At 45.5% G+C, this 23847-nt stretch overlaps 1 protein-coding gene across 1 annotated transcript in view; it reads right to left on the reverse strand.

Moving 5' to 3' along the window:
- Positions 1-21071, reverse strand: part of UBE2A (ubiquitin conjugating enzyme E2 A) — a 32949-nt gene extending 11878 nt beyond the window's left edge. The window contains exons 1-3 of the mRNA XM_060182624.1: positions 20709-21071; positions 20513-20593; positions 20016-20041 (exon numbers count right to left, since the gene is read on the reverse strand). Of these exons, the coding sequence (XP_060038607.1) occupies positions 20016-20041; positions 20513-20593; positions 20709-20752 (151 nt within the window). The 5' untranslated portion in view covers positions 20753-21071. The remainder of the gene's footprint in view (positions 1-20015; positions 20042-20512; positions 20594-20708) is intronic.
- Positions 21072-23847: the final 2776 nt, after the last annotated feature.

A 23847-nucleotide genomic window follows, 5' to 3' on the forward strand; every position in this document is an offset into this window, starting at 1 on the left:
CACAAACACACACACAGAGACACACACACACACACACACACACACACACACACACACACACCAGCTCAATTACTCACATGAATGGAGGGAATTAATGACAGAACTAATTGAGAAATCACATCAGGCTGTGTTCACGTCTCTAACAGATTTATCCAATGATGTCTGTCTAGGATACTACTGAAATAAAATGTACTTGTCCTGAATGCATGTCAACTGAGGCAGCAGGAAGCACACACTGGTGAGAAGGAATGGACAAACTGGTTCTCTCTCTAAGAACCATAAGACGTGATTTGGTTCCTTGAGAATATACTTCACCACCTGGTCACGAATGTTCCTCCTTTTCAGGGATAAATCAAAGTTCTTTCTTTTTAATACCACTGATATTATGGCTGGGGAAACAGAATAGTGGCTCTGCAAACGACTTTTATGCCTAAAGTTCTGAGGTCCCAGGTTCAATTCCCCAGTACCACCATAAGCCAGGGCTGAGCAGTAGTCTGGGTGTGTGTGAGTGTGTGTGTGTGTGTGGTATGTGTGTTTCTCTGTTCTCATTTAAAAAAATAAATAAATAAAAAACAATGACATCATAATACGAAGCAACAAAGCAGGCGTGAGTGTCAGCCAGATCAAAACTTGAAACTTCTCTTTGTGCTAACTTACCTGGCAAACACATTGCTCGGATCAATGTTGAAACCTGGTTAAATGGTAGGTAAAGAGACTGATCAACCGGAAATTGCTCTTAGAATTGGGCTGAGGTGGATGGCAAAGTAGCTTCTTCGGAGAATACACTGCTTTGCCATGAGCATAATCCAGGTTCGCGCCCTTACCCCCACCACACTGGAGAAGCTTCAGTTGCTGTGTTCTCTTTCACTCATTCTCTCTCTGACTTTCCGTTTCAAAAAACAAACAAACAAACAAACAAATAAATAAATAAATAAATAAAATCAGACTGGTTAGATAACCGGTGAAATAAAATTAAATAATTGGTAGATACAACCTGTACTCATTTAACTTTTTTGAACCAGAGCACTACTCAGCTCTGGCTTATAGAGGTGCTGGGGACTGAACCTCGGTCTTTGGAGCCTCAGGCAAGAATTTTTTTGCCAATCCATTATGCTGTCACCTGCAGTACTCATTTCTGTCCCATTCCCTGAGGCAACCTGAGGTAAGGAAAGTCCCTCATGAAAGTACTAAACAGTGGTCCAGGAGGTGGCGCAGTGGATAAAGCACTGGATTCTCAACCATGAGGTCCTGAGTTCCATCCCCGGCAGCACATGCACCAGAGGGATGTCTGGTTCTTTATCTCCTCCTATCTTTCTCATGAATAAATAAGTAAGTTCTTTAAAAAAAAAAAGTACTAAACAGGACAACCCTGCTTAGCTTGAGATCAGATGAGAATCGGTGTGTTCAGGATAATAAGGTCATAGGCTAGAAAAATTGCAATTGGGACTAGGTGGTAGCGCACCTGGTTGAGGGCACATGTTTCAATGTGCAAGGACCCAGGTTTGAGCCCCTGGACCCCACCTGCAGGGGGGAAGCTTTGCTAGTGGTGAAGCAGGGTTGCAGGTATCTCTCCCTATCACCCGTCCTCTCTCGATTTCTGGCTGTCTTTATGCAATAAATAGATAAAGATAATGACAAGAAGAAAAAAAAAAACCTCAATTAATCCATTCACACACAGAAACCAGGAAAATTCTGTAGAAGTGTTGAGTGGTTGGATGTGGCAACAGAGCCAGGGATATGGTTACTTGGGAGCTCCAAACGAGAATTCAAGGCAAATTAAGAATGTGAATTCTGCTGAATCAAATCACAGAATTAACATTTTTGAAAGTATTATGTTGACCAAAAGAGAACATGGCCTGAGAGGTGGCACAGTGCATAAGGCACTGGAATCTTATGCATGGGAATCCCAAGTTCAATCCCTAGCAATGCATGAGCCACAGTGCTGCACTGACTCTCTCCCTCTTTCTGTTTTTTTTTTTTTTTATCTTTATTTACTTATGGGATAAGACAGCCAGAAATTGAGAGGGAAGGGGATGACAGAGAGAGACAGAGAGATACCTGCAGCACCGCTTCACCACCTGCAAAGCTTTCCCCCTTCAGGAGGGAGCTGGGGGCTCAAATCCTGGTCCTTGTGCATTGTTTTTGTTTTTATTTTTTTCCCCCTCCAGGGTTATTGCTGGGCTCAGTGCCTGCACCATGAATCCACCGCTCCTGGAGGCCATTCCCCCCCCCTTTTGTTGCCCTTGTTGTTGTAGCCTCGCTGTGGTTCTTATTATTGCCACTGTTGATGTTGTTCGTTGTTGGATAGGACAGAGAGAAAAGGGGAGAGGAGGGGAAGACAGAGAGGGGGAGAGAAAGACAGACACCAGCAGACCTGCTTCACCGCCTGAGAAGGACTGCTCTGCACGTGGGGAGCCGGGGGCTCGAACCGGGATCCTTACGCCGGTCCCTGTGCTTTGCGCCACATGCGCTTAACTCACTGCGCCACCGCCCCACCCCCTGTCCTTGTGCATTGTAGCATGTGTGGCCAACCAGGTGCGCCACCACTCAGTCCCTCTCCCTCTCTTTCTCATAAAAGAAACACAAGAAACCTCCGCGGGGATTTGTTGCCATTTGGCTACTAATTTGTGACACAGTAGCATATAGACTCGCAACTTTTCTTCCATGACTGAAACTTTGTAAGGTGACTGGTTTTCAATTTGTTTTCCCCTTCACTTCCCCCCTCCCCCCAGAGCACTGCTCAGCTCATTTACAGTGGTGCTAAGAATTGAACCTGGGGGAGTGGGACGGTTGCACAGAGGGTTAAGCGCATGTTGTGTGAAGCAAAAGGACCGGCATAAGGATCCCAGTTCGAGCCCCTGGCTCCCCACCTGCAGAGGAGTTGCTTCACAGGCGGTGAAGCAGGTCTGCAGGTGTCTATCTTTCTCTCCTTTCTGTCTCCCCTCCTCTCTCCATTTCTCTCTGTCCTATCCAACATCGACATCAATAACAACAACAATAACTACAACAATAAAGGGCAACGAAAGGGAAAATAAATAAAATATTTTAAAAACTTTATAAAAAATTAAACATGGGGGAGTCGGGCGTAGCTCAGCGGGTTAAGCACAGGTGGCGCAAAGCACAAAGATCGGCAAAAGGATCCAGGTTCGAGCCCCCGGCTCCCCACCTGCAGGGGAGTTGCTTCACAGGTGGTGAAGCAGGTCTGCAGGTGTCTATCTTTCTCTCCCCATTTCTCTCTGTCTTCCCTTCCTCTCCCCATTTCTCTCTGTCCTATCCGACAACAATGACAGTAATAACAACAATGATAAACAAGGGCAGCAAAAGGGAAAATAAATAAATAAATGTTAAAAAATTTAAAAAATTAAACCTGGGACTTAAGATCTTTAGGTATGAATATCTTTATGTTTAAGCACTATGCTATTTCCCCACTCGTCCAGATTTGTTTTAAAGATACTTCTTATGGGTAATGGCGGCCTGGGTAATGGTGTACCCAGTAGAATGTATGCGTCAATGCAAAAGAACTCAGAGGGGGGGCCCAGGCGGTAGCACACTGGGTTAATCACACATACTATGAAGCACAAGGACCAGTACAAAGATCCTGGTTCAAGCCCCCGGGTCCCCACCTGCGGGGTGGGGGGCTGTCACTTCGCAAGCAGTGATGGTCTACAGGTGTCTATCTTTCTCTCCTCCTCTCTCAATTTCTCTGTCCTATCCAACAAAATAAAAAAAAGAAAGAAAGAAAGGAACAAAAGAAAATGGCCTGGAGGCAAAAAAAAAAAAAAAGAGGATCCCACCTACAAGGGCAAAGCTTCACAAGCAGTGCTACAGGGGTCTCTATTTTTCCTTCCTCTCGATTTGTCTTTAGCTAATAAGTAAGTAAATATTAAGGATATTCTTTTTCATTTTTGACCTTAGTCTTTTGTGAAGTTTATGTGATTTTTTATTTTTAAAATACCAGTATCCAAGTTCTTTTTTAAAATTTTTTAAAAATTTCATTATCTTTATTTATTTATTAAAGACAGCCAAAAATGGAGAGGGAAGGGGGAAGATAGGGAGAGAGACAGACACCTGCAGCCCTACTTCACCACCTGCAAGCTTTCCCCCTGCAGGTGGGGACTGAGGGCTCGAACCTGGGTCCTTGTGCATTGTAACATGTGCACTCAACCCTGTGCGCCACCACCCGACCTCCTCTACCAGTATCCAAGTTCTTATGAGAAGTAAATAGTAGAGAAAAAAAAAAGTATGGTCCAAAACACTGTGTTCGAGCTACTTGAGGAGGTTCTCAAGATAGCAGACCATCTGATGGATCAAAGCAGGAAGGGTGCTGTCATTTAGACTGAGTAATTCTGGGTGGAGGGTAGATATCATAATGTTTGCAATAAGCAAACAGACTCTCATGCTTTTAAGGCTCCAAAGTCCCAGGTTCAATCCCCTGCACCACCATAAGCCAGAGCCGAGCAGTGCTCTGGTATCAGATATACAAACCAAATTATTTTTCACTCAAGGAAATACATATGAAAGCGCACAATGGCTGGGGAGACAGCATAATCAATGGCCATGCGAAAGACTGTCAGGTTGAGGCTCTGAGGTTCCAGGTTCAATCCCCTGCACCATTATAAATCAGAGTTGAGCAGTGCTCTGGTCTTTGTGTTTTCTTCTCTCAGCAATCTCTCTCACTAAAATAAAATAAATAAAAAGTGCTCACTGATTTCTTTTCATGTAGTAGTGACTCTATCAGTGAAAACTATTGAATGTATACCAGAAAGAAAACAAAAATAGGGAGTCGGGCGGTAGCGCAGCGGGTTAAGTGCACACGGCACAAAGCTCAAGGACTGGCATAAGGATCCTGTTTCGAGCCCCCGGCTCCCCACCTGCAGGGGGTTGCTTCACAATCAGTGAATCGGGTCTGTAGGTGTCTTTCTCTCCCCATCTCTGTCTTCCCCTTCTCTCTCCATGTCTCTCTGTCCTATCTAACGACGATATCAACAACAACAATAGTAACTACAGCAAGGGCAACAAAAGGGGAAATAAATACGTATTAAAAAAACAAAAACAAAAACAAAAATAACTCCCCAGTCCCTTTCAAAACTCTCATATGTGCCTCATAAGACATTGTGTGCATGCGCGCGCATGCACAAACACACACACAGAGACACACACACACACACACACACACACACACACACACACACACCAGCTCAATTACTCACATGAATGGAGGGAATTAATGACAGAACTAATTGAGAAATCACATCAGGCTGTGTTCACGTCTCTAACAGATTTATCCAATGATGTCTGTCTAGGATACTACTGAAATAAAATGTACTTGTCCTGAATGCATGTCAACTGAGGCAGCAGGAAGCACACACTGGTGAGAAGGAATGGACAAACTGGTTCTCTCTCTAAGAACCATAAGACGTGATTTGGTTCCTTGAGAATATACTTCACCACCTGGTCACGAATGTTCCTCCTTTTCAGGGATAAATCAAAGTTCTTTCTTTTTAATACCACTGATATTATGGCTGGGGAAACAGAATAGTGGCTCTGCAAACGACTTTTATGCCTAAAGTTCTGAGGTCCCAGGTTCAATTCCCCAGTACCACCATAAGCCAGGGCTGAGCAGTAGTCTGGGTGTGTGTGAGTGTGTGTGTGTGTGTGGTATGTGTGTTTCTCTGTTCTCATTTAAAAAAATAAATAAATAAAAAACAATGACATCATAATACGAAGCAACAAAGCAGGCGTGAGTGTCAGCCAGATCAAAACTTGAAACTTCTCTTTGTGCTAACTTACCTGGCAAACACATTGCTCGGATCAATGTTGAAACCTGGTTAAATGGTAGGTAAAGAGACTGATCAACCGGAAATTGCTCTTAGAATTGGGCTGAGGTGGATGGCAAAGTAGCTTCTTCGGAGAATACACTGCTTTGCCATGAGCATAATCCAGGTTCGCGCCCTTACCCCCACCACACTGGAGAAGCTTCAGTTGCTGTGTTCTCTTTCACTCATTCTCTCTCTGACTTTCCGTTTCAAAAAACAAACAAACAAACAAACAAATAAATAAATAAATAAATAAAATCAGACTGGTTAGATAACCGGTGAAATAAAATTAAATAATTGGTAGATACAACCTGTACTCATTTAACTTTTTTGAACCAGAGCACTACTCAGCTCTGGCTTATAGAGGTGCTGGGGACTGAACCTCGGTCTTTGGAGCCTCAGGCAAGAATTTTTTTGCCAATCCATTATGCTGTCACCTGCAGTACTCATTTCTGTCCCATTCCCTGAGGCAACCTGAGGTAAGGAAAGTCCCTCATGAAAGTACTAAACAGTGGTCCAGGAGGTGGCGCAGTGGATAAAGCACTGGATTCTCAACCATGAGGTCCTGAGTTCCATCCCCGGCAGCACATGCACCAGAGGGATGTCTGGTTCTTTATCTCCTCCTATCTTTCTCATGAATAAATAAGTAAGTTCTTTAAAAAAAAAAAGTACTAAACAGGACAACCCTGCTTAGCTTGAGATCAGATGAGAATCGGTGTGTTCAGGATAATAAGGTCATAGGCTAGAAAAATTGCAATTGGGACTAGGTGGTAGCGCACCTGGTTGAGGGCACATGTTTCAATGTGCAAGGACCCAGGTTTGAGCCCCTGGACCCCACCTGCAGGGGGGAAGCTTTGCTAGTGGTGAAGCAGGGTTGCAGGTATCTCTCCCTATCACCCGTCCTCTCTCGATTTCTGGCTGTCTTTATGCAATAAATAGATAAAGATAATGACAAGAAGAAAAAAAAAAAACCTCAATTAATCCATTCACACACAGAAACCAGGAAAATTCTGTAGAAGTGTTGAGTGGTTGGATGTGGCAACAGAGCCAGGGATATGGTTACTTGGGAGCTCCAAACGAGAATTCAAGGCAAATTAAGAATGTGAATTCTGCTGAATCAAATCACAGAATTAACATTTTTGAAAGTATTATGTTGACCAAAAGAGAACATGGCCTGAGAGGTGGCACAGTGCATAAGGCACTGGAATCTTATGCATGGGAATCCCAAGTTCAATCCCTAGCAATGCATGAGCCACAGTGCTGCACTGACTCTCTCCCTCTTTCTGTTTTTTTTTTTTTTTATCTTTATTTACTTATGGGATAAGACAGCCAGAAATTGAGAGGGAAGGGGATGACAGAGAGAGACAGAGAGATACCTGCAGCACCGCTTCACCACCTGCAAAGCTTTCCCCCTTCAGGAGGGAGCTGGGGGCTCAAATCCTGGTCCTTGTGCATTGTTTTTGTTTTTATTTTTTTCCCCCTCCAGGGTTATTGCTGGGCTCAGTGCCTGCACCATGAATCCACCGCTCCTGGAGGCCATTCCCCCCCCCTTTTGTTGCCCTTGTTGTTGTAGCCTCGCTGTGGTTCTTATTATTGCCACTGTTGATGTTGTTCGTTGTTGGATAGGACAGAGAGAAAAGGGGAGAGGAGGGGAAGACAGAGAGGGGGAGAGAAAGACAGACACCAGCAGACCTGCTTCACCGCCTGAGAAGGACTGCTCTGCACGTGGGGAGCCGGGGGCTCGAACCGGGATCCTTACGCCGGTCCCTGTGCTTTGCGCCACATGCGCTTAACTCACTGCGCCACCGCCCCACCCCCTGTCCTTGTGCATTGTAGCATGTGTGGCCAACCAGGTGCGCCACCACTCAGTCCCTCTCCCTCTCTTTCTCATAAAAGAAACACAAGAAACCTCCGCGGGGATTTGTTGCCATTTGGCTACTAATTTGTGACACAGTAGCATATAGACTCGCAACTTTTCTTCCATGACTGAAACTTTGTAAGGTGACTGGTTTTCAATTTGTTTTCCCCTTCACTTCCCCCCTCCCCCCAGAGCACTGCTCAGCTCATTTACAGTGGTGCTAAGAATTGAACCTGGGGGAGTGGGACGGTTGCACAGAGGGTTAAGCGCATGTTGTGTGAAGCAAAAGGACCGGCATAAGGATCCCAGTTCGAGCCCCTGGCTCCCCACCTGCAGAGGAGTTGCTTCACAGGCGGTGAAGCAGGTCTGCAGGTGTCTATCTTTCTCTCCTTTCTGTCTCCCCTCCTCTCTCCATTTCTCTCTGTCCTATCCAACATCGACATCAATAACAACAACAATAACTACAACAATAAAGGGCAACGAAAGGGAAAATAAATAAAATATTTTAAAAACTTTATAAAAAATTAAACATGGGGGAGTCGGGCGTAGCTCAGCGGGTTAAGCACAGGTGGCGCAAAGCACAAAGATCGGCAAAAGGATCCAGGTTCGAGCCCCCGGCTCCCCACCTGCAGGGGAGTTGCTTCACAGGTGGTGAAGCAGGTCTGCAGGTGTCTATCTTTCTCTCCCCATTTCTCTCTGTCTTCCCTTCCTCTCCCCATTTCTCTCTGTCCTATCCGACAACAATGACAGTAATAACAACAATGATAAACAAGGGCAGCAAAAGGGAAAATAAATAAATAAATGTTAAAAAATTTAAAAAATTAAACCTGGGACTTAAGATCTTTAGGTATGAATATCTTTATGTTTAAGCACTATGCTATTTCCCCACTCGTCCAGATTTGTTTTAAAGATACTTCTTATGGGTAATGGCGGCCTGGGTAATGGTGTACCCAGTAGAATGTATGCGTCAATGCAAAAGAACTCAGAGGGGGGGCCCAGGCGGTAGCACACTGGGTTAATCACACATACTATGAAGCACAAGGACCAGTACAAAGATCCTGGTTCAAGCCCCCGGGTCCCCACCTGCGGGGTGGGGGGCTGTCACTTCGCAAGCAGTGATGGTCTACAGGTGTCTATCTTTCTCTCCTCCTCTCTCAATTTCTCTGTCCTATCCAACAAAATAAAAAAAAGAAAGAAAGAAAGGAACAAAAGAAAATGGCCTGGAGGCAAAAAAAAAAAAAAAGAGGATCCCACCTACAAGGGCAAAGCTTCACAAGCAGTGCTACAGGGGTCTCTATTTTTCCTTCCTCTCGATTTGTCTTTAGCTAATAAGTAAGTAAATATTAAGGATATTCTTTTTCATTTTTGACCTTAGTCTTTTGTGAAGTTTATGTGATTTTTTATTTTTAAAATACCAGTATCCAAGTTCTTTTTTAAAATTTTTTAAAAATTTCATTATCTTTATTTATTTATTAAAGACAGCCAAAAATGGAGAGGGAAGGGGGAAGATAGGGAGAGAGACAGACACCTGCAGCCCTACTTCACCACCTGCAAGCTTTCCCCCTGCAGGTGGGGACTGAGGGCTCGAACCTGGGTCCTTGTGCATTGTAACATGTGCACTCAACCCTGTGCGCCACCACCCGACCTCCTCTACCAGTAGCCAAGTTCTTATGAGAAGTAAATAGTAGAGAAAAAAAAAAGTATGGTCCAAAACACTGTGTTCGAGCTACTTGAGGAGGTTCTCAAGATAGCAGACCATCTGATGGATCAAAGCAGGAAGGGTGCTGTCATTTAGACTGAGTAATTCTGGGTGGAGGGTAGATATCATAATGTTTGCAATAAGCAAACAGACTCTCATGCTTTTAAGGCTCCAAAGTCCCAGGTTCAATCCCCTGCACCACCATAAGCCAGAGCCGAGCAGTGCTCTGGTATCAGATATACAAACCAAATTATTTTTCACTCAAGGAAATACATATGAAAGCGCACAATGGCTGGGGAGACAGCATAATCAATGGCCATGCGAAAGACTGTCAGGTTGAGGCTCTGAGGTTCCAGGTTCAATCCCCTGCACCATTATAAATCAGAGTTGAGCAGTGCTCTGGTCTTTGTGTTTTCTTCTCTCAGCAATCTCTCTCACTAAAATAAAATAAATAAAAAGTGCTCACTGATTTCTTTTCATGTAGTAGTGACTCTATCAGTGAAAACTATTGAATGTATACCAGAAAGAAAACAAAAATAGGGAGTCGGGCGGTAGCGCAGCGGGTTAAGTGCACACGGCACAAAGCTCAAGGACTGGCATAAGGATCCTGTTTCGAGCCCCCGGCTCCCCACCTGCAGGGGGTTGCTTCACAATCAGTGAATCGGGTCTGTAGGTGTCTTTCTCTCCCCATCTCTGTCTTCCCCTTCTCTCTCCATGTCTCTCTGTCCTATCTAACGACGATATCAACAACAACAATAGTAACTACAGCAAGGGCAACAAAAGGGGAAATAAATACGTATTAAAAAAACAAAAACAAAAACAAAAATAACTCCCCAGTCCCTTTCAAAACTCTCATATGTGCCTCATAAGACATTGTGTGCATGCGCGCGCATGCACAAACACACACACAGAGACACACACACACACACACACACACACACACACACACACACACCAGCTCAATTACTCACATGAATGGAGGGAATTAATGACAGAACTAATTGAGAAATCACATCAGGCTGTGTTCACGTCTCTAACAGATTTATCCAATGATGTCTGTCTAGGATACTACTGAAATAAAATGTACTTGTCCTGAATGCATGTCAACTGAGGCAGCAGGAAGCACACACTGGTGAGAAGGAATGGACAAACTGGTTCTCTCTCTAAGAACCATAAGACGTGATTTGGTTCCTTGAGAATATACTTCACCACCTGGTCACGAATGTTCCTCCTTTTCAGGGATAAATCAAAGTTCTTTCTTTTTAATACCACTGATATTATGGCTGGGGAAACAGAATAGTGGCTCTGCAAACGACTTTTATGCCTAAAGTTCTGAGGTCCCAGGTTCAATTCCCCAGTACCACCATAAGCCAGGGCTGAGCAGTAGTCTGGGTGTGTGTGAGTGTGTGTGTGTGTGTGGTATGTGTGTTTCTCTGTTCTCATTTAAAAAAATAAATAAATAAAAAACAATGACATCATAATACGAAGCAACAAAGCAGGCGTGAGTGTCAGCCAGATCAAAACTTGAAACTTCTCTTTGTGCTAACTTACCTGGCAAACACATTGCTCGGATCAATGTTGAAACCTGGTTAAATGGTAGGTAAAGAGACTGATCAACCGGAAATTGCTCTTAGAATTGGGCTGAGGTGGATGGCAAAGTAGCTTCTTCGGAGAATACACTGCTTTGCCATGAGCATAATCCAGGTTCGCGCCCTTACCCCCACCACACTGGAGAAGCTTCAGTTGCTGTGTTCTCTTTCACTCATTCTCTCTCTGACTTTCCGTTTCAAAAAACAAACAAACAAACAAACAAATAAATAAATAAATAAATAAAATCAGACTGGTTAGATAACCGGTGAAATAAAATTAAATAATTGGTAGATACAACCTGTACTCATTTAACTTTTTTGAACCAGAGCACTACTCAGCTCTGGCTTATAGAGGTGCTGGGGACTGAACCTCGGTCTTTGGAGCCTCAGGCAAGAATTTTTTTGCCAATCCATTATGCTGTCACCTGCAGTACTCATTTCTGTCCCATTCCCTGAGGCAACCTGAGGTAAGGAAAGTCCCTCATGAAAGTACTAAACAGTGGTCCAGGAGGTGGCGCAGTGGATAAAGCACTGGATTCTCAACCATGAGGTCCTGAGTTCCATCCCCGGCAGCACATGCACCAGAGGGATGTCTGGTTCTTTATCTCCTCCTATCTTTCTCATGAATAAATAAGTAAGTTCTTTAAAAAAAAAAAAGTACTAAACAGGACAACCCTGCTTAGCTTGAGATCAGATGAGAATCGGTGTGTTCAGGATAATAAGGTCATAGGCTAGAAAAATTGCAATTGGGACTAGGTGGTAGCGCACCTGGTTGAGGGCACATGTTTCAATGTGCAAGGACCCAGGTTTGAGCCCCTGGACCCCACCTGCAGGGGGGAAGCTTTGCTAGTGGTGAAGCAGGGTTGCAGGTATCTCTCCCTATCACCCGTCCTCTCTCGATTTCTGGCTGTCTTTATGCAATAAATAGATAAAGATAATGACAAGAAGAAAAAAAAAAAACCTCAATTAATCCATTCACACACAGAAACCAGGAAAATTCTGTAGAAGTGTTGAGTGGTTGGATGTGGCAACAGAGCCAGGGATATGGTTACTTGGGAGCTCCAAACGAGAATTCAAGGCAAATTAAGAATGTGAATTCTGCTGAATCAAATCACAGAATTAACATTTTTGAAAGTATTATGTTGACCAAAAGAGAACATGGCCTGAGAGGTGGCACAGTGCATAAGGCACTGGAATCTTATGCATGGGAATCCCAAGTTCAATCCCTAGCAATGCATGAGCCACAGTGCTGCACTGACTCTCTCCCTCTTTCTGTTTTTTTTTTTTTTTATCTTTATTTACTTATGGGATAAGACAGCCAGAAATTGAGAGGGAAGGGGATGACAGAGAGAGACAGAGAGATACCTGCAGCACCGCTTCACCACCTGCAAAGCTTTCCCCCTTCAGGAGGGAGCTGGGGGCTCAAATCCTGGTCCTTGTGCATTGTTTTTGTTTTTATTTTTTTCCCCCTCCAGGGTTATTGCTGGGCTCAGTGCCTGCACCATGAATCCACCGCTCCTGGAGGCCATTCCCCCCCCCTTTTGTTGCCCTTGTTGTTGTAGCCTCGCTGTGGTTCTTATTATTGCCACTGTTGATGTTGTTCGTTGTTGGATAGGACAGAGAGAAAAGGGGAGAGGAGGGGAAGACAGAGAGGGGGAGAGAAAGACAGACACCAGCAGACCTGCTTCACCGCCTGAGAAGGACTGCTCTGCACGTGGGGAGCCGGGGGCTCGAACCGGGATCCTTACGCCGGTCCCTGTGCTTTGCGCCACATGCGCTTAACTCACTGCGCCACCGCCCCACCCCCTGTCCTTGTGCATTGTAGCATGTGTGGCCAACCAGGTGCGCCACCACTCAGTCCCTCTCCCTCTCTTTCTCATAAAAGAAACACAAGAAACCTCCGCGGGGATTTGTTGCCATTTGGCTACTAATTTGTGACACAGTAGCATATAGACTCGCAACTTTTCTTCCATGACTGAAACTTTGTAAGGTGACTGGTTTTCAATTTGTTTTCCCCTTCACTTCCCCCCTCCCCCCAGAGCACTGCTCAGCTCATTTACAGTGGTGCTAAGAATTGAACCTGGGGGAGTGGGACGGTTGCACAGAGGGTTAAGCGCATGTTGTGTGAAGCAAAAGGACCGGCATAAGGATCCCAGTTCGAGCCCCTGGCTCCCCACCTGCAGAGGAGTTGCTTCACAGGCGGTGAAGCAGGTCTGCAGGTGTCTATCTTTCTCTCCTTTCTGTCTCCCCTCCTCTCTCCATTTCTCTCTGTCCTATCCAACATCGACATCAATAACAACAACAATAACTACAACAATAAAGGGCAACGAAAGGGAAAATAAATAAAATATTTTAAAAACTTTATAAAAAATTAAACATGGGGGAGTCGGGCGTAGCTCAGCGGGTTAAGCACAGGTGGCGCAAAGCACAAAGATCGGCAAAAGGATCCAGGTTCGAGCCCCCGGCTCCCCACCTGCAGGGGAGTTGCTTCACAGGTGGTGAAGCAGGTCTGCAGGTGTCTATCTTTCTCTCCCCATTTCTCTCTGTCTTCCCTTCCTCTCCCCATTTCTCTCTGTCCTATCCGACAACAATGACAGTAATAACAACAATGATAAACAAGGGCAGCAAAAGGGAAAATAAATAAATAAATGTTAAAAAATTTAAAAAATTAAACCTGGGACTTAAGATCTTTAGGTATGAATATCTTTATGTTTAAGCACTATGCTATTTCCCCACTCGTCCAGATTTGTTTTAAAGATACTTCTTATGGGTAATGGCGGCCTGGGTAATGGTGTACCCAGTAGAATGTATGCGTCAATGCAAAAGAACTCAGAGGGGGGGCCCAGGCGGTAGCACACTGGGTTAATCACACATACTATGAAGCACAAGGACCAGTACAAAGATCCTGGTTCAAGCCCCCGGGTCCCCACCTGCGGGGTGGGGGGCTGTCACTTCGCAAGCAGTGATGGTCTACAGGTGTCTATCTTTCTCTCCTCCTCTCTCAATTTCTCTGTCCTATCCAACAAAATAAAAAAAAGAAAGAAAGAAAGGAACAAAAGAAAATGGCCTGGAGGCAAAAAAAAAAAAAAAGAGGATCCCACCTACAAGGGCAAAGCTTCACAAGCAGTGCTACAGGGGTCTCTATTTTTCCTTCCTCTCGATTTGTCTTTAGCTAATAAGTAAGTAAATATTAAGGATATTCTTTTTCATTTTTGACCTTAGTCTTTTGTGAAGTTTATGTGATTTTTTATTTTTAAAATACCAGTATCCAAGTTCTTTTTTAAAATTTTTTAAAAATTTCATTATCTTTATTTATTTATTAAAGACAGCCAAAAATGGAGAGGGAAGGGGGAAGATAGGGAGAGAGACAGACACCTGCAGCCCTACTTCACCACCTGCAAGCTTTCCCCCTGCAGGTGGGGACTGAGGGCTCGAACCTGGGTCCTTGTGCATTGTAACATGTGCACTCAACCCTGTGCGCCACCACCCGACCTCCTCTACCAGTAGCCAAGTTCTTATGAGAAGTAAATAGTAGAGAAAAAAAAAAGTATGGTCCAAAACACTGTGTTCGAGCTACTTGAGGAGGTTCTCAAGATAGCAGACCATCTGATGGATCAAAGCAGGAAGGGTGCTGTCATTTAGACTGAGTAATTCTGGGTGGAGGGTAGATATCATAATGTTTGCAATAAGCAAACAGACTCTCATGCTTTTAAGGCTCCAAAGTCCCAGGTTCAATCCCCTGCACCACCATAAGCCAGAGCCGAGCAGTGCTCTGGTATCAGATATACAAACCAAATTATTTTTCACTCAAGGAAATACATATGAAAGCGCACAATGGCTGGGGAGACAGCATAATCAATGGCCATGCGAAAGACTGTCAGGTTGAGGCTCTGAGGTTCCAGGTTCAATCCCCTGCACCATTATAAATCAGAGTTGAGCAGTGCTCTGGTCTTTGTGTTTTCTTCTCTCAGCAATCTCTCTCACTAAAATAAAATAAATAAAAAGTGCTCACTGATTTCTTTTCATGTAGTAGTGACTCTATCAGTGAAAACTATTGAATGTATACCAGAAAGAAAACAAAAATAGGGAGTCGGGCGGTAGCGCAGCGGGTTAAGTGCACACGGCACAAAGCTCAAGGACTGGCATAAGGATCCTGTTTCGAGCCCCCGGCTCCCCACCTGCAGGGGGTTGCTTCACAATCAGTGAATCGGGTCTGTAGGTGTCTTTCTCTCCCCATCTCTGTCTTCCCCTTCTCTCTCCATGTCTCTCTGTCCTATCTAACGACGATATCAACAACAACAATAGTAACTACAGCAAGGGCAACAAAAGGGGAAATAAATACGTATTAAAAAAACAAAAACAAAAACAAAAATAACTCCCCAGTCCCTTTCAAAACTCTCATATGTGCCTCATAAGACATTGTGTGCATGCGCGCGCATGCACAAACACACACACAGACACACACACACACACACACACACACCAGCTCAATTACTCACATGAATGGAGGGAATTAATGACAGAACTAATTGAGAAATCACATCAGGCTGTGTTCACGTCTCTAACAGATTTATCCAATGATGTCTGTCTAGGATACTACTGAAATAAAATGTACTTGTCCTGAATGCATGTCAACTGAGGCAGCAGGAAGCACACACTGGTGAGAAGGAATGGACAAACTGGTTCTCTCTCTAAGAACCATAAGACGTGATTTGGTTCCTTGAGAATATACTTCACCACCTGGTCACGAATGTTCCTCCTTTTCAGGGATAAATCAAAGTTCTTTCTTTTTAATACCACTGATATTATGGCTGGGGAAACAGAATAGTGGCTCTGCAAACGACTTTTATGCCTAAAGTTCTGAGGTCCCAGGTTCAGTTCCCCAGTACCACCATAAGCCAGGGCTGAGCAGTAGTCTGGGTGTGTGTGTGTGTGTGGTATGTGTGTTTCTCTGTTCTCATTTAAAAAAATAAAATAGTAAAAACCAATGATATTATAATACGAAGCAACAAAGCAGGCGTGAGTGTCAGCCAGATGAAAACTTGAAACTTCTCTTTGTGCCGGGGGCTCGAACCGGGATCCTTACGCCGGTCCTTGCGCTTTGCGCCACATGCGCTTAACCCACTGCCCCACCGCCCGACCCCCGGTCCATGTGCATTGTAGCATGTGCGGCCAACCAGGTGTGCCACCACTCAGTCCGTCTCCCTCTCTTTCTCATAAAAGAAACACAAGAAACCTCCGCGGGGATTTGTTGCCATTTGGCTACTAATTTGTGACACAGTAGCATATAGACTCGCAACTTTTCTTCCATGACTGAAACTTTGTAAGGTGACTGGCTTTCAATTTGTTTTCCCCTTCACTCCCGGCCCCCGCCCCAGAGCACTGCTCAGCTCATTTACAGTGGTGCTAAAAATTGATCCTGGGGGAGTCGGATGGTAGCACAGAGGGTTAAGCGCATGTGATGTGAAGCACAAGGACCGGCATAAGGATCCCGGTTTGAGCCCCTAGCTCCCCACCTGCAGAGGAGTCGGTGAAGCAGGTCTGCAGGTGTCTATCTTTCTCTCCCCCTCTCTGTCTTCCCCTCCTCTTTCCATTTCTCTCTGCCTATCTAACAATGACATCAATAACAACAACAATAATAACTACAACAATAAAGGGCAATAAAAGGGAAAATATAAAATATTTTAAAAACTTTATAAAAAATTAAACCTGGGAATTAAGAGCTTTAGGTATGAAAATCTTTATGTTTAAGCACTATGCTATTTCCCCACTCATCCAGATTTGTTTTAAAGATACTTCTTATGGGGTCAGGGTAATGGTGTACCCAGTAGAATGTATGCGTCAATGCAAAAGAACCCAGAGGGGGGCCCAGGCGGTAGCACACTGAGTTAATCACACATACTATGAAGCACAAGGACCAGTACAAAGATCCTGGTTCAAGCCCCCGGCTCCCCATCTGGGGGGTGGGGGGCTGTCACTTCGCAAGCGGTGATGGTCTACAGGTGTCTATCTTTCTCTCCTCCTCTCTCAATTTCTCTGTACTATCCAACAAAAAAAAAAAATGGCCTGGAAGCAAAAAAAAAAAAAAAAGAGGTTCCCACCTACAAGGGCAAAGCTTCACAAGCAGTGCTACAGGGGTCTCTATTTTTCCTTCCTCTCAATTTGTCTTTAGCTAATAAGTAAGTAAATATTAAGGATATTCTTTTTCAGTTTTGACCTTAGTGTCTTTTGTGAAGTTTATGTGATTTTTTATTTTTAAAATACCAGTATCTAAGTTCTTTTTTAATTTTTTTTAAAATTTCATTATCTTTATTTATTTATTAGATAAAGACAGCCAAAAATGGAGAGGGAAGGGGGAAGATAGGGAGAGAGACAGACACCTGCAGCCCTACTTCACCACCTGCAAGCTTTCCCCCTGCAGGTGGGGACTGAGGGCTCGAACCTGGGTCCTTGTGCATTGTAACATGTGGACTCAACCCTGTGTGCCACCACCCGACCTCTTCTACCAGTATCCAAGTTCTTATGAGAAGTAAATAGTAGAGAAAAAAAAAGTGTGGTCCAAAACACTGTGTTCGAGCTACTTGAGGAGGTTCTTATAGATAGCAGATCATCTGATGAATCAAAGCCGGAAGGGTGCTGTCATTTAGACTGAGTAATTCTGGGTAGAGGGTAGATATCATAATGTTTGCAATAAGCAAACAGACTCTCATGCTTAAGGCTCCAAAGTCCCAGGTTCAATCCCCTGCACCACCATTAGCTAGAGTTGAACAGTGCTCTGGTTAAAAAATTAAAAAATATGTCTGTCTTTCTCTCTCCCCTTGTCTCTCTTCCCCTCCTCTTTCCATTTCTCTCTGTCCTATCCAACAACGACATCAATAACAACAACAATTTAAAAAAAAAAGGCAAAGGGAATAAATATTTAAAAAATAAAATTAAATAGACTGAGTAATTCCTCTCAGTAATGACAGGATGGAAAGCCAGCTATGTGGTGGTGTGTGTGTCTTTGTGTGTGTGTGTGGGGGTGTACACATAGATAATGGAATCCGTAAGTACCTTTTTCAATTTATACCGCTTAAAACAAGAGAAGCATCCTTGAAATATTTAACTACTCAACCCCCAGTGGAACGGTTCACTACTAATAAAACTGTGTCCAACAGAAAGCATCAGAACAAAAAGCCAATGAAGGGGTCGGGCAATGGACCCAGTTAAGTGCACACATTACTATGCACAAGGACCTGGGTTCAAGATCCCAGTCCCTACCTGCATGGGGGGGGGATGTTTCACGGGTAGTAAAGTAAGTAGTGGAGGTGTCTCTTTGTCTCTCTCCCTCTCTATTCCACCCCTCCCTCTCAATTTCTCTCCTAGCAAATAAAGGAGAAAAGAACACCCACAAGCTTTAAAAGCAAATACCAAGTAGATTTACAGGTACTTCTTAGGGATAAAAAAAACAAACAAACAAACTGGCACCTTCTCAGAGCAGAAAGCAAGTCAGGCTGAGATCTGAAATTATCTATTTGTTCCATAGTAGTGTGCTTTTCAAGTCACTCCCTCCTGCTGTCACAACTACGGGGAACAGTGAGATTCACCCAGGAGGGTCAGTGTAGCAAAGACACTTAGAAGAATGACTGCAGGAGATGAGAAAAATTCTAGATGTGGTTGACTCTGACCTACCTCGCCACATTTGGTGGGCTTGCAGCATCAAAAGCAGGTTGAGTTGGCAACAGTGGGATGAACTGGCAAGTTTGCAGAGATATCTTTATTCCCACCTCCAAAGTGTGTGTGTGTGTGTGTGTGTGTGTGTGTGTGTGTGTGTGTGTGTGTGCGTGTTTTAAATGCAATGTGATGGAAAGATCAGTCATGGTGATAGTTTCTTTGGCAGTACTTCAAGTGTTAAAGATGTCAATCAGCAGTTCAAATATTTCGACTTACCTTTTGAATAGACTAAACTTCTGAAGTCAAACACACACACACACAATTTCTGCAAATCAAGCAACAACTTTCTGCTTGTGATACAGCAGTATAGTCATAATTAAAGGAGGTAGTGGAGTGAGGGACAGTCTGTATTATCATTACTATTACTGTTATTATTTATAACCACACAGGAATCCACAGTACCTCAAAAGTGAGAAAAAAAAAAGTAAAAGCAATTATGGGGGGAGGGAGGTAGAGAACATAATAGCTGTGCAAAAACTTGCACACGCGAGGCTCCATTGTCCCAACTTCAATGCCCTGCATGCACCACCATAAGCCAGAACTGAACAGAGCTCTGGTTAAAAAAAAAAAAAATCGAAGTGTTATGGTTACATGAAAAGCTTTCACATGTGAGGGTCTGAGGTCCCAGGTTCTACTCCCAGCACCACTATAGCCAGAGCTGAGCAGTGCTCTGGTGTCTGTCTCTCTGTTTCTCATTAAAATAAAATATTAAAAAATACAAGTGATGATAATGATAGAATGATCCCAGAATAGTAAGGCTGCTGACCAGACAGTGCTGGCCAGCATCGTGGAAGGCAAAAAACTGTTCACATAATGCTCCCCACACACATTCTCACACATGCCAAGCACCTGCAGCACACAGCTCCTGACCTGGGCATCCAGCCACAACCAACCATGGACCTCTGGTGTCTTCAAGACACAACAGCCAGTGGCTAGACTTGGTGTTAAGGACTTTGATGGGCTAGACCAAAAGTTAAAAAAAAAAAAAAGGCTGAGGGTAACAGCATAATGGTCCAGAAGAGACTTTTCACCTGAAGTTCTGAGGTCCCAAGTTCAATCCCCAGCACCACCAGAAACCAGAGCTGAGCAGCTCTCTTAACTGTGTCTTTCTGAATCTCTCATTAAAATAAAATAAATCATACACACACACACACACACATATATATATATATATATATATATATATATTAATCATCGGGGCTCCTTTGAAAAAGTGATTGCCATACACAAATTTGTTTGGCAAAGGGAAAAAAATGGGGGGGAGGGGCAGGCTTTTAGAGCAAGCACACACTCAAACTCTCAAGTAGGCTTCTGAAAGGTGTATAAAGAAACTTTCTTACCATCTTCAAACGGGGTTCCTTCAGGTCTGCAACACAGAAATCAAAAGAGAGAAAAAAGGGGAAAAGAAAGAAAAAGTCAATTTTCACAGAAGGGGTTCCTTTCCCCCCCACCCCCATCGTGTTCATCCGGGAAGGGGAGACTATTCCACAGTCTGGCACCCCACTTCCTGAAAAAAAAAAACACCTTTTCCTGGGTCTGGAAGCCACTCCACACATATACCTACACAGAGATGTGCGTCCGGGGTTCAGGGAACCCCGCAGGCCGCCGCGCCTAACCTCTCCCCACCCCGCCCCCCTCAGAACCCCAAATGGTTCCCCTGGCAGCGGGAACCCAACTAATCGAGGCACAGGCTCCGGGGAGGCGCCTAGGCCCAGCCAAACCCTAACACCTCCCCCGGCCCTGCTCTGCCGCCCTGAGGGGCCCGGCCCGCCCGCCTGCTGCCGCCGCCCGCTCCCGCCCCGCAGCCCCCTGCCCGCCGCCCAGCCCGCCGACTCACCCGAAAATGACCGCGTTCCACACCATTATGTTGTTCTCGGACGGAGCCCCACTGACTCCAGCAGGGGGATCCTCCTGCAACCTGCGGAGACACATGGGGGGGGTGTCCCCAAACCCCGCGACCTCACACACCCGCCCGGCCCGGCTCGGCCCGGGAGCCGCCCTGCGCCCCGCCGGTCAGCCCCCCGACCCCGTACCGCTTGAAGTCCCGCATGAGACGCCTCCGAGCCGGGGTAGACATGTCTCGAGCGGGGTCAGGGTTGGGGCATACACCGCGATCTCGGGGTCCGCCGGGCGCTTCGGAGGCCGAGGAGGTGGGAGGAGCCGAAGGAACCAAAGGCGAAGAGCCCAGAGGGACAGCGCTGCCTCTCCGAAGTCGAGGGTCGGTCTGGCGCCGGCTAAGCACCACCCCGGAGTAGTCGGGGGCTGAACCAACCTGAGAGGAAGGCGGGGGGAATGGAACGCCGAACGCCGGACAGGCCGTACCAAACCGGGCCGCGAGGGGGGCGGCACAGGAAAGTTGCTGAGGTCATTAAGGCTCTGTCGCGGGTCAGGCGAGGGCGGGCCCTGGCAACACCCAGCAGTGGGCCGGTCTGAACTGGGTGTGTGTATGTGTTTGTATGTGTGTGTGTGTGTGTGTGTGTGTCTGTGTGTGTCTGTGTGTGTCTGTGTGTGTGTGTCTCTCTGTGTGTGTGTGTGTGTGTGTGTGTGTGTGTGTGTGTGTGTTTGTGTGTGTGTGTGAATCTTTCCCCCATCACCTCCTCTGGATACTTAGTAACCTTTCTCCTGGGTACGAGGATGCTGTCAGAGCTCTCAGGTGAAAACGAATTGTCCCCTTGACTTCTTAGGGGGTGGCGGGTGTGTGTGTGTGTGTGTGTGTGTGTGTGTGTGTGTGTGTGTATGTGTTTTCCACCTGCCAACTCTAACTCGAGCCCTGGGAAGTCTCACCCCACCCCCACCCCAACCTGGCGCGCTTGCTTGCTTGCTCGCTCGCTCGCTCACTCCCTCGCTCTTTTTGGAAACCAGATCACTTTGAAAGTGCGCCCCGTGGAAAGAAGAGTCCCCAAAGAGGAGGAGGACAGAGACAGCTGAGATAACCCTTGTTTCCCCAAAGGGGGAATTCTTAGACTGCCCACTGCCCGGCGGACCCAGGAGATTTGGGGACAGAGTGGGGAGACGGAGCGATTAAAAAAAAAGAATTGACAAAAAAATCCAAATGAATAAATCGGCTTTGATTATGAAAAAGACATCTGCAGATGCTCTCTTCCTTCCTTTCTTTCCCTTTCTTCCTTCCTTCCTTCCTTCCTTCCTTCCTTCCTTTCTCCCTTTCTTTCTTTCTTTCTTTCTCCCTTTCTTTCTTTCTTTTTTCTCTTCCAGAGTGCTGAACGGGTCTCCCCAGCCAATAGGATCCTCCCCACCCCACCCCCAATGGAATGACCTGGTGTGCTTGGTGTGTGTTGGGGGAAGGGAGGCATTCGTGCCAGGCACTCACAATTTGGCTCTGGAACCACATTTTCCCTTGGCAGTTCAGCAAGCCCAGCGGCCGCTGGCCTTCCAAGTCCAAGTCCAAGGTCTGAGACAATCCTACTGCAGAGCTTTACTAGGGCTCCGAGGCCCAAGACACAGGGGAGGTGTGGTGCACGTGAAGAAATCCCAGGTGGCAGGGTTGGGGTGGCGGTGGTTCACAGTCTGTATGCGAATCTGTGAAGGCAATAACAGTTTTGATTTTTTAATTATTTTTAAAATATTTATTTCATTTGAAATTGAGAGAGATGGGGGAAATAGGGAAGCATTCGAGAAATATCCCCACCACAGGTGCAGGCTGAGGGCTTGAACCAGGGTCCTAGAGCATGGGAACCTGTGTTCAACCCAATGCACCACCACCCAGCCCTTGGCAATAACAGTTTTAAAGAGCACTAGTTGGAGGGCTGGGGAGCCAGCATAATGATTATGCAAAAGACTTCCATGCCTGAGACTCATAGGTCCCAAGTTCAACCCCCAGCACCACTATAAGCCAGAGCTGTGCAGAAGTGGGGTGGGTAGGGGTGGAATTGAGCTGGGGAACACACCATAACAGTTCTGTAAAAGACTTCCATGCCTGAAGCTCAGAGTTCTCAGGTTCAATCCCCAGAACCCCCATAAGCCAAAACTGAGCAATACTCTTACACCTCTCTCTCTGTCTCTCTGTCTCTCTCTGTCTCTCTCTCCTCTCTCAAATAAATAAAATATATATTAAAGGGACTAGGGGTGGGGGTAGATAACATAATGGTTATGCAAAGAGACTCTCAGGCCTGAAGCTCCAAAGTCTCACGTTCAATCCCTCGCACCACCATAAGCCAGAGTTGAGCAGTGTTCTGGTTAAATAAATAAATAAATAAATAATTTACTAGGTAGTGTCTCACCCACCAAGCACAAGGGCCTGGGTTCCAGCCACTTCTCCCCATCTCCAGGGGGGACATTTCATGAGTAGTGAGGCAGATCTGTAGGTCTCTCTCTTTCTCTCCTCCTCTCTACCTCCCCCTTCTCTCTGTTTTTCTGTCTTATTTAAGAAAAACTGGGGTGGGGGGGAGTAGCCACCGGGAGTGGTGGATTCATAGAGCCAGCACTGAGTTCCAAGTATAGCCCTGGTAGGGGGAAAAAAAACATATTAAAGGGACCAGGTGACCCTCCACTATACTTTATGGGGTGAGCAAATCATACTTATCTGGGGGCTCAGTGACAATATAAGAAAGATAGCTTTGGGCTCAGTGGCAGGGAATTTTTAATGCTGGGCTAATGGATTCTTTGGAAGCTGGTTGAAACTGTTGAGTGCTGTGCTGAGGTGCTTGTGTTCAGTAGAGTCTGCTCCCAAAAGAGTAGATCAGAGACTCCGGAGAGCATTTGGAGAGAGTCTCTGGAGAGATTCTAGAGAGAGATACTGTCCCAGACCATGTGATAATCAAAGGGGGTGAGGTGGGGATGAATGGAGGAGACTCAACAAATTGAAAGTGGGTGGCAGGGGGCTGAGTGGTGGGGCACATATTACCATGCACAAGGATCTGTGTTCAAGCCCCTAGTCCCCACCTGTAGGGGAAAAGCTTCACAACTGCAGGTGTCTCTGTCTCTCTCTCTCTTCTTCTCCATCCCCTTTCCCTCTCAGTTTCTCTCAGTCCTATCAAATCAAATAAATAAATAAAGCTGAAAGAAAGAAAGATAAAAAGAGGGCAGCATCTCTCTGAGCTGAAAAAAAAAAAAAAAAAGAGGGCAGCAAAAGGGGCCAGGCGGTGGTGCACCTGGTTAAGTGCACACACTACAGTGTGCAAGGATCCAGGTTCAAGCCCCTGGTCCCCACCTGCA

The sequence above is a fragment of the Erinaceus europaeus genome, chromosome X (genome assembly GCF_950295315.1).
Source record: "Erinaceus europaeus chromosome X, mEriEur2.1, whole genome shotgun sequence".
In the NCBI taxonomy this organism is placed as follows: Eukaryota; Metazoa; Chordata; class Mammalia; order Eulipotyphla; family Erinaceidae; genus Erinaceus; species Erinaceus europaeus.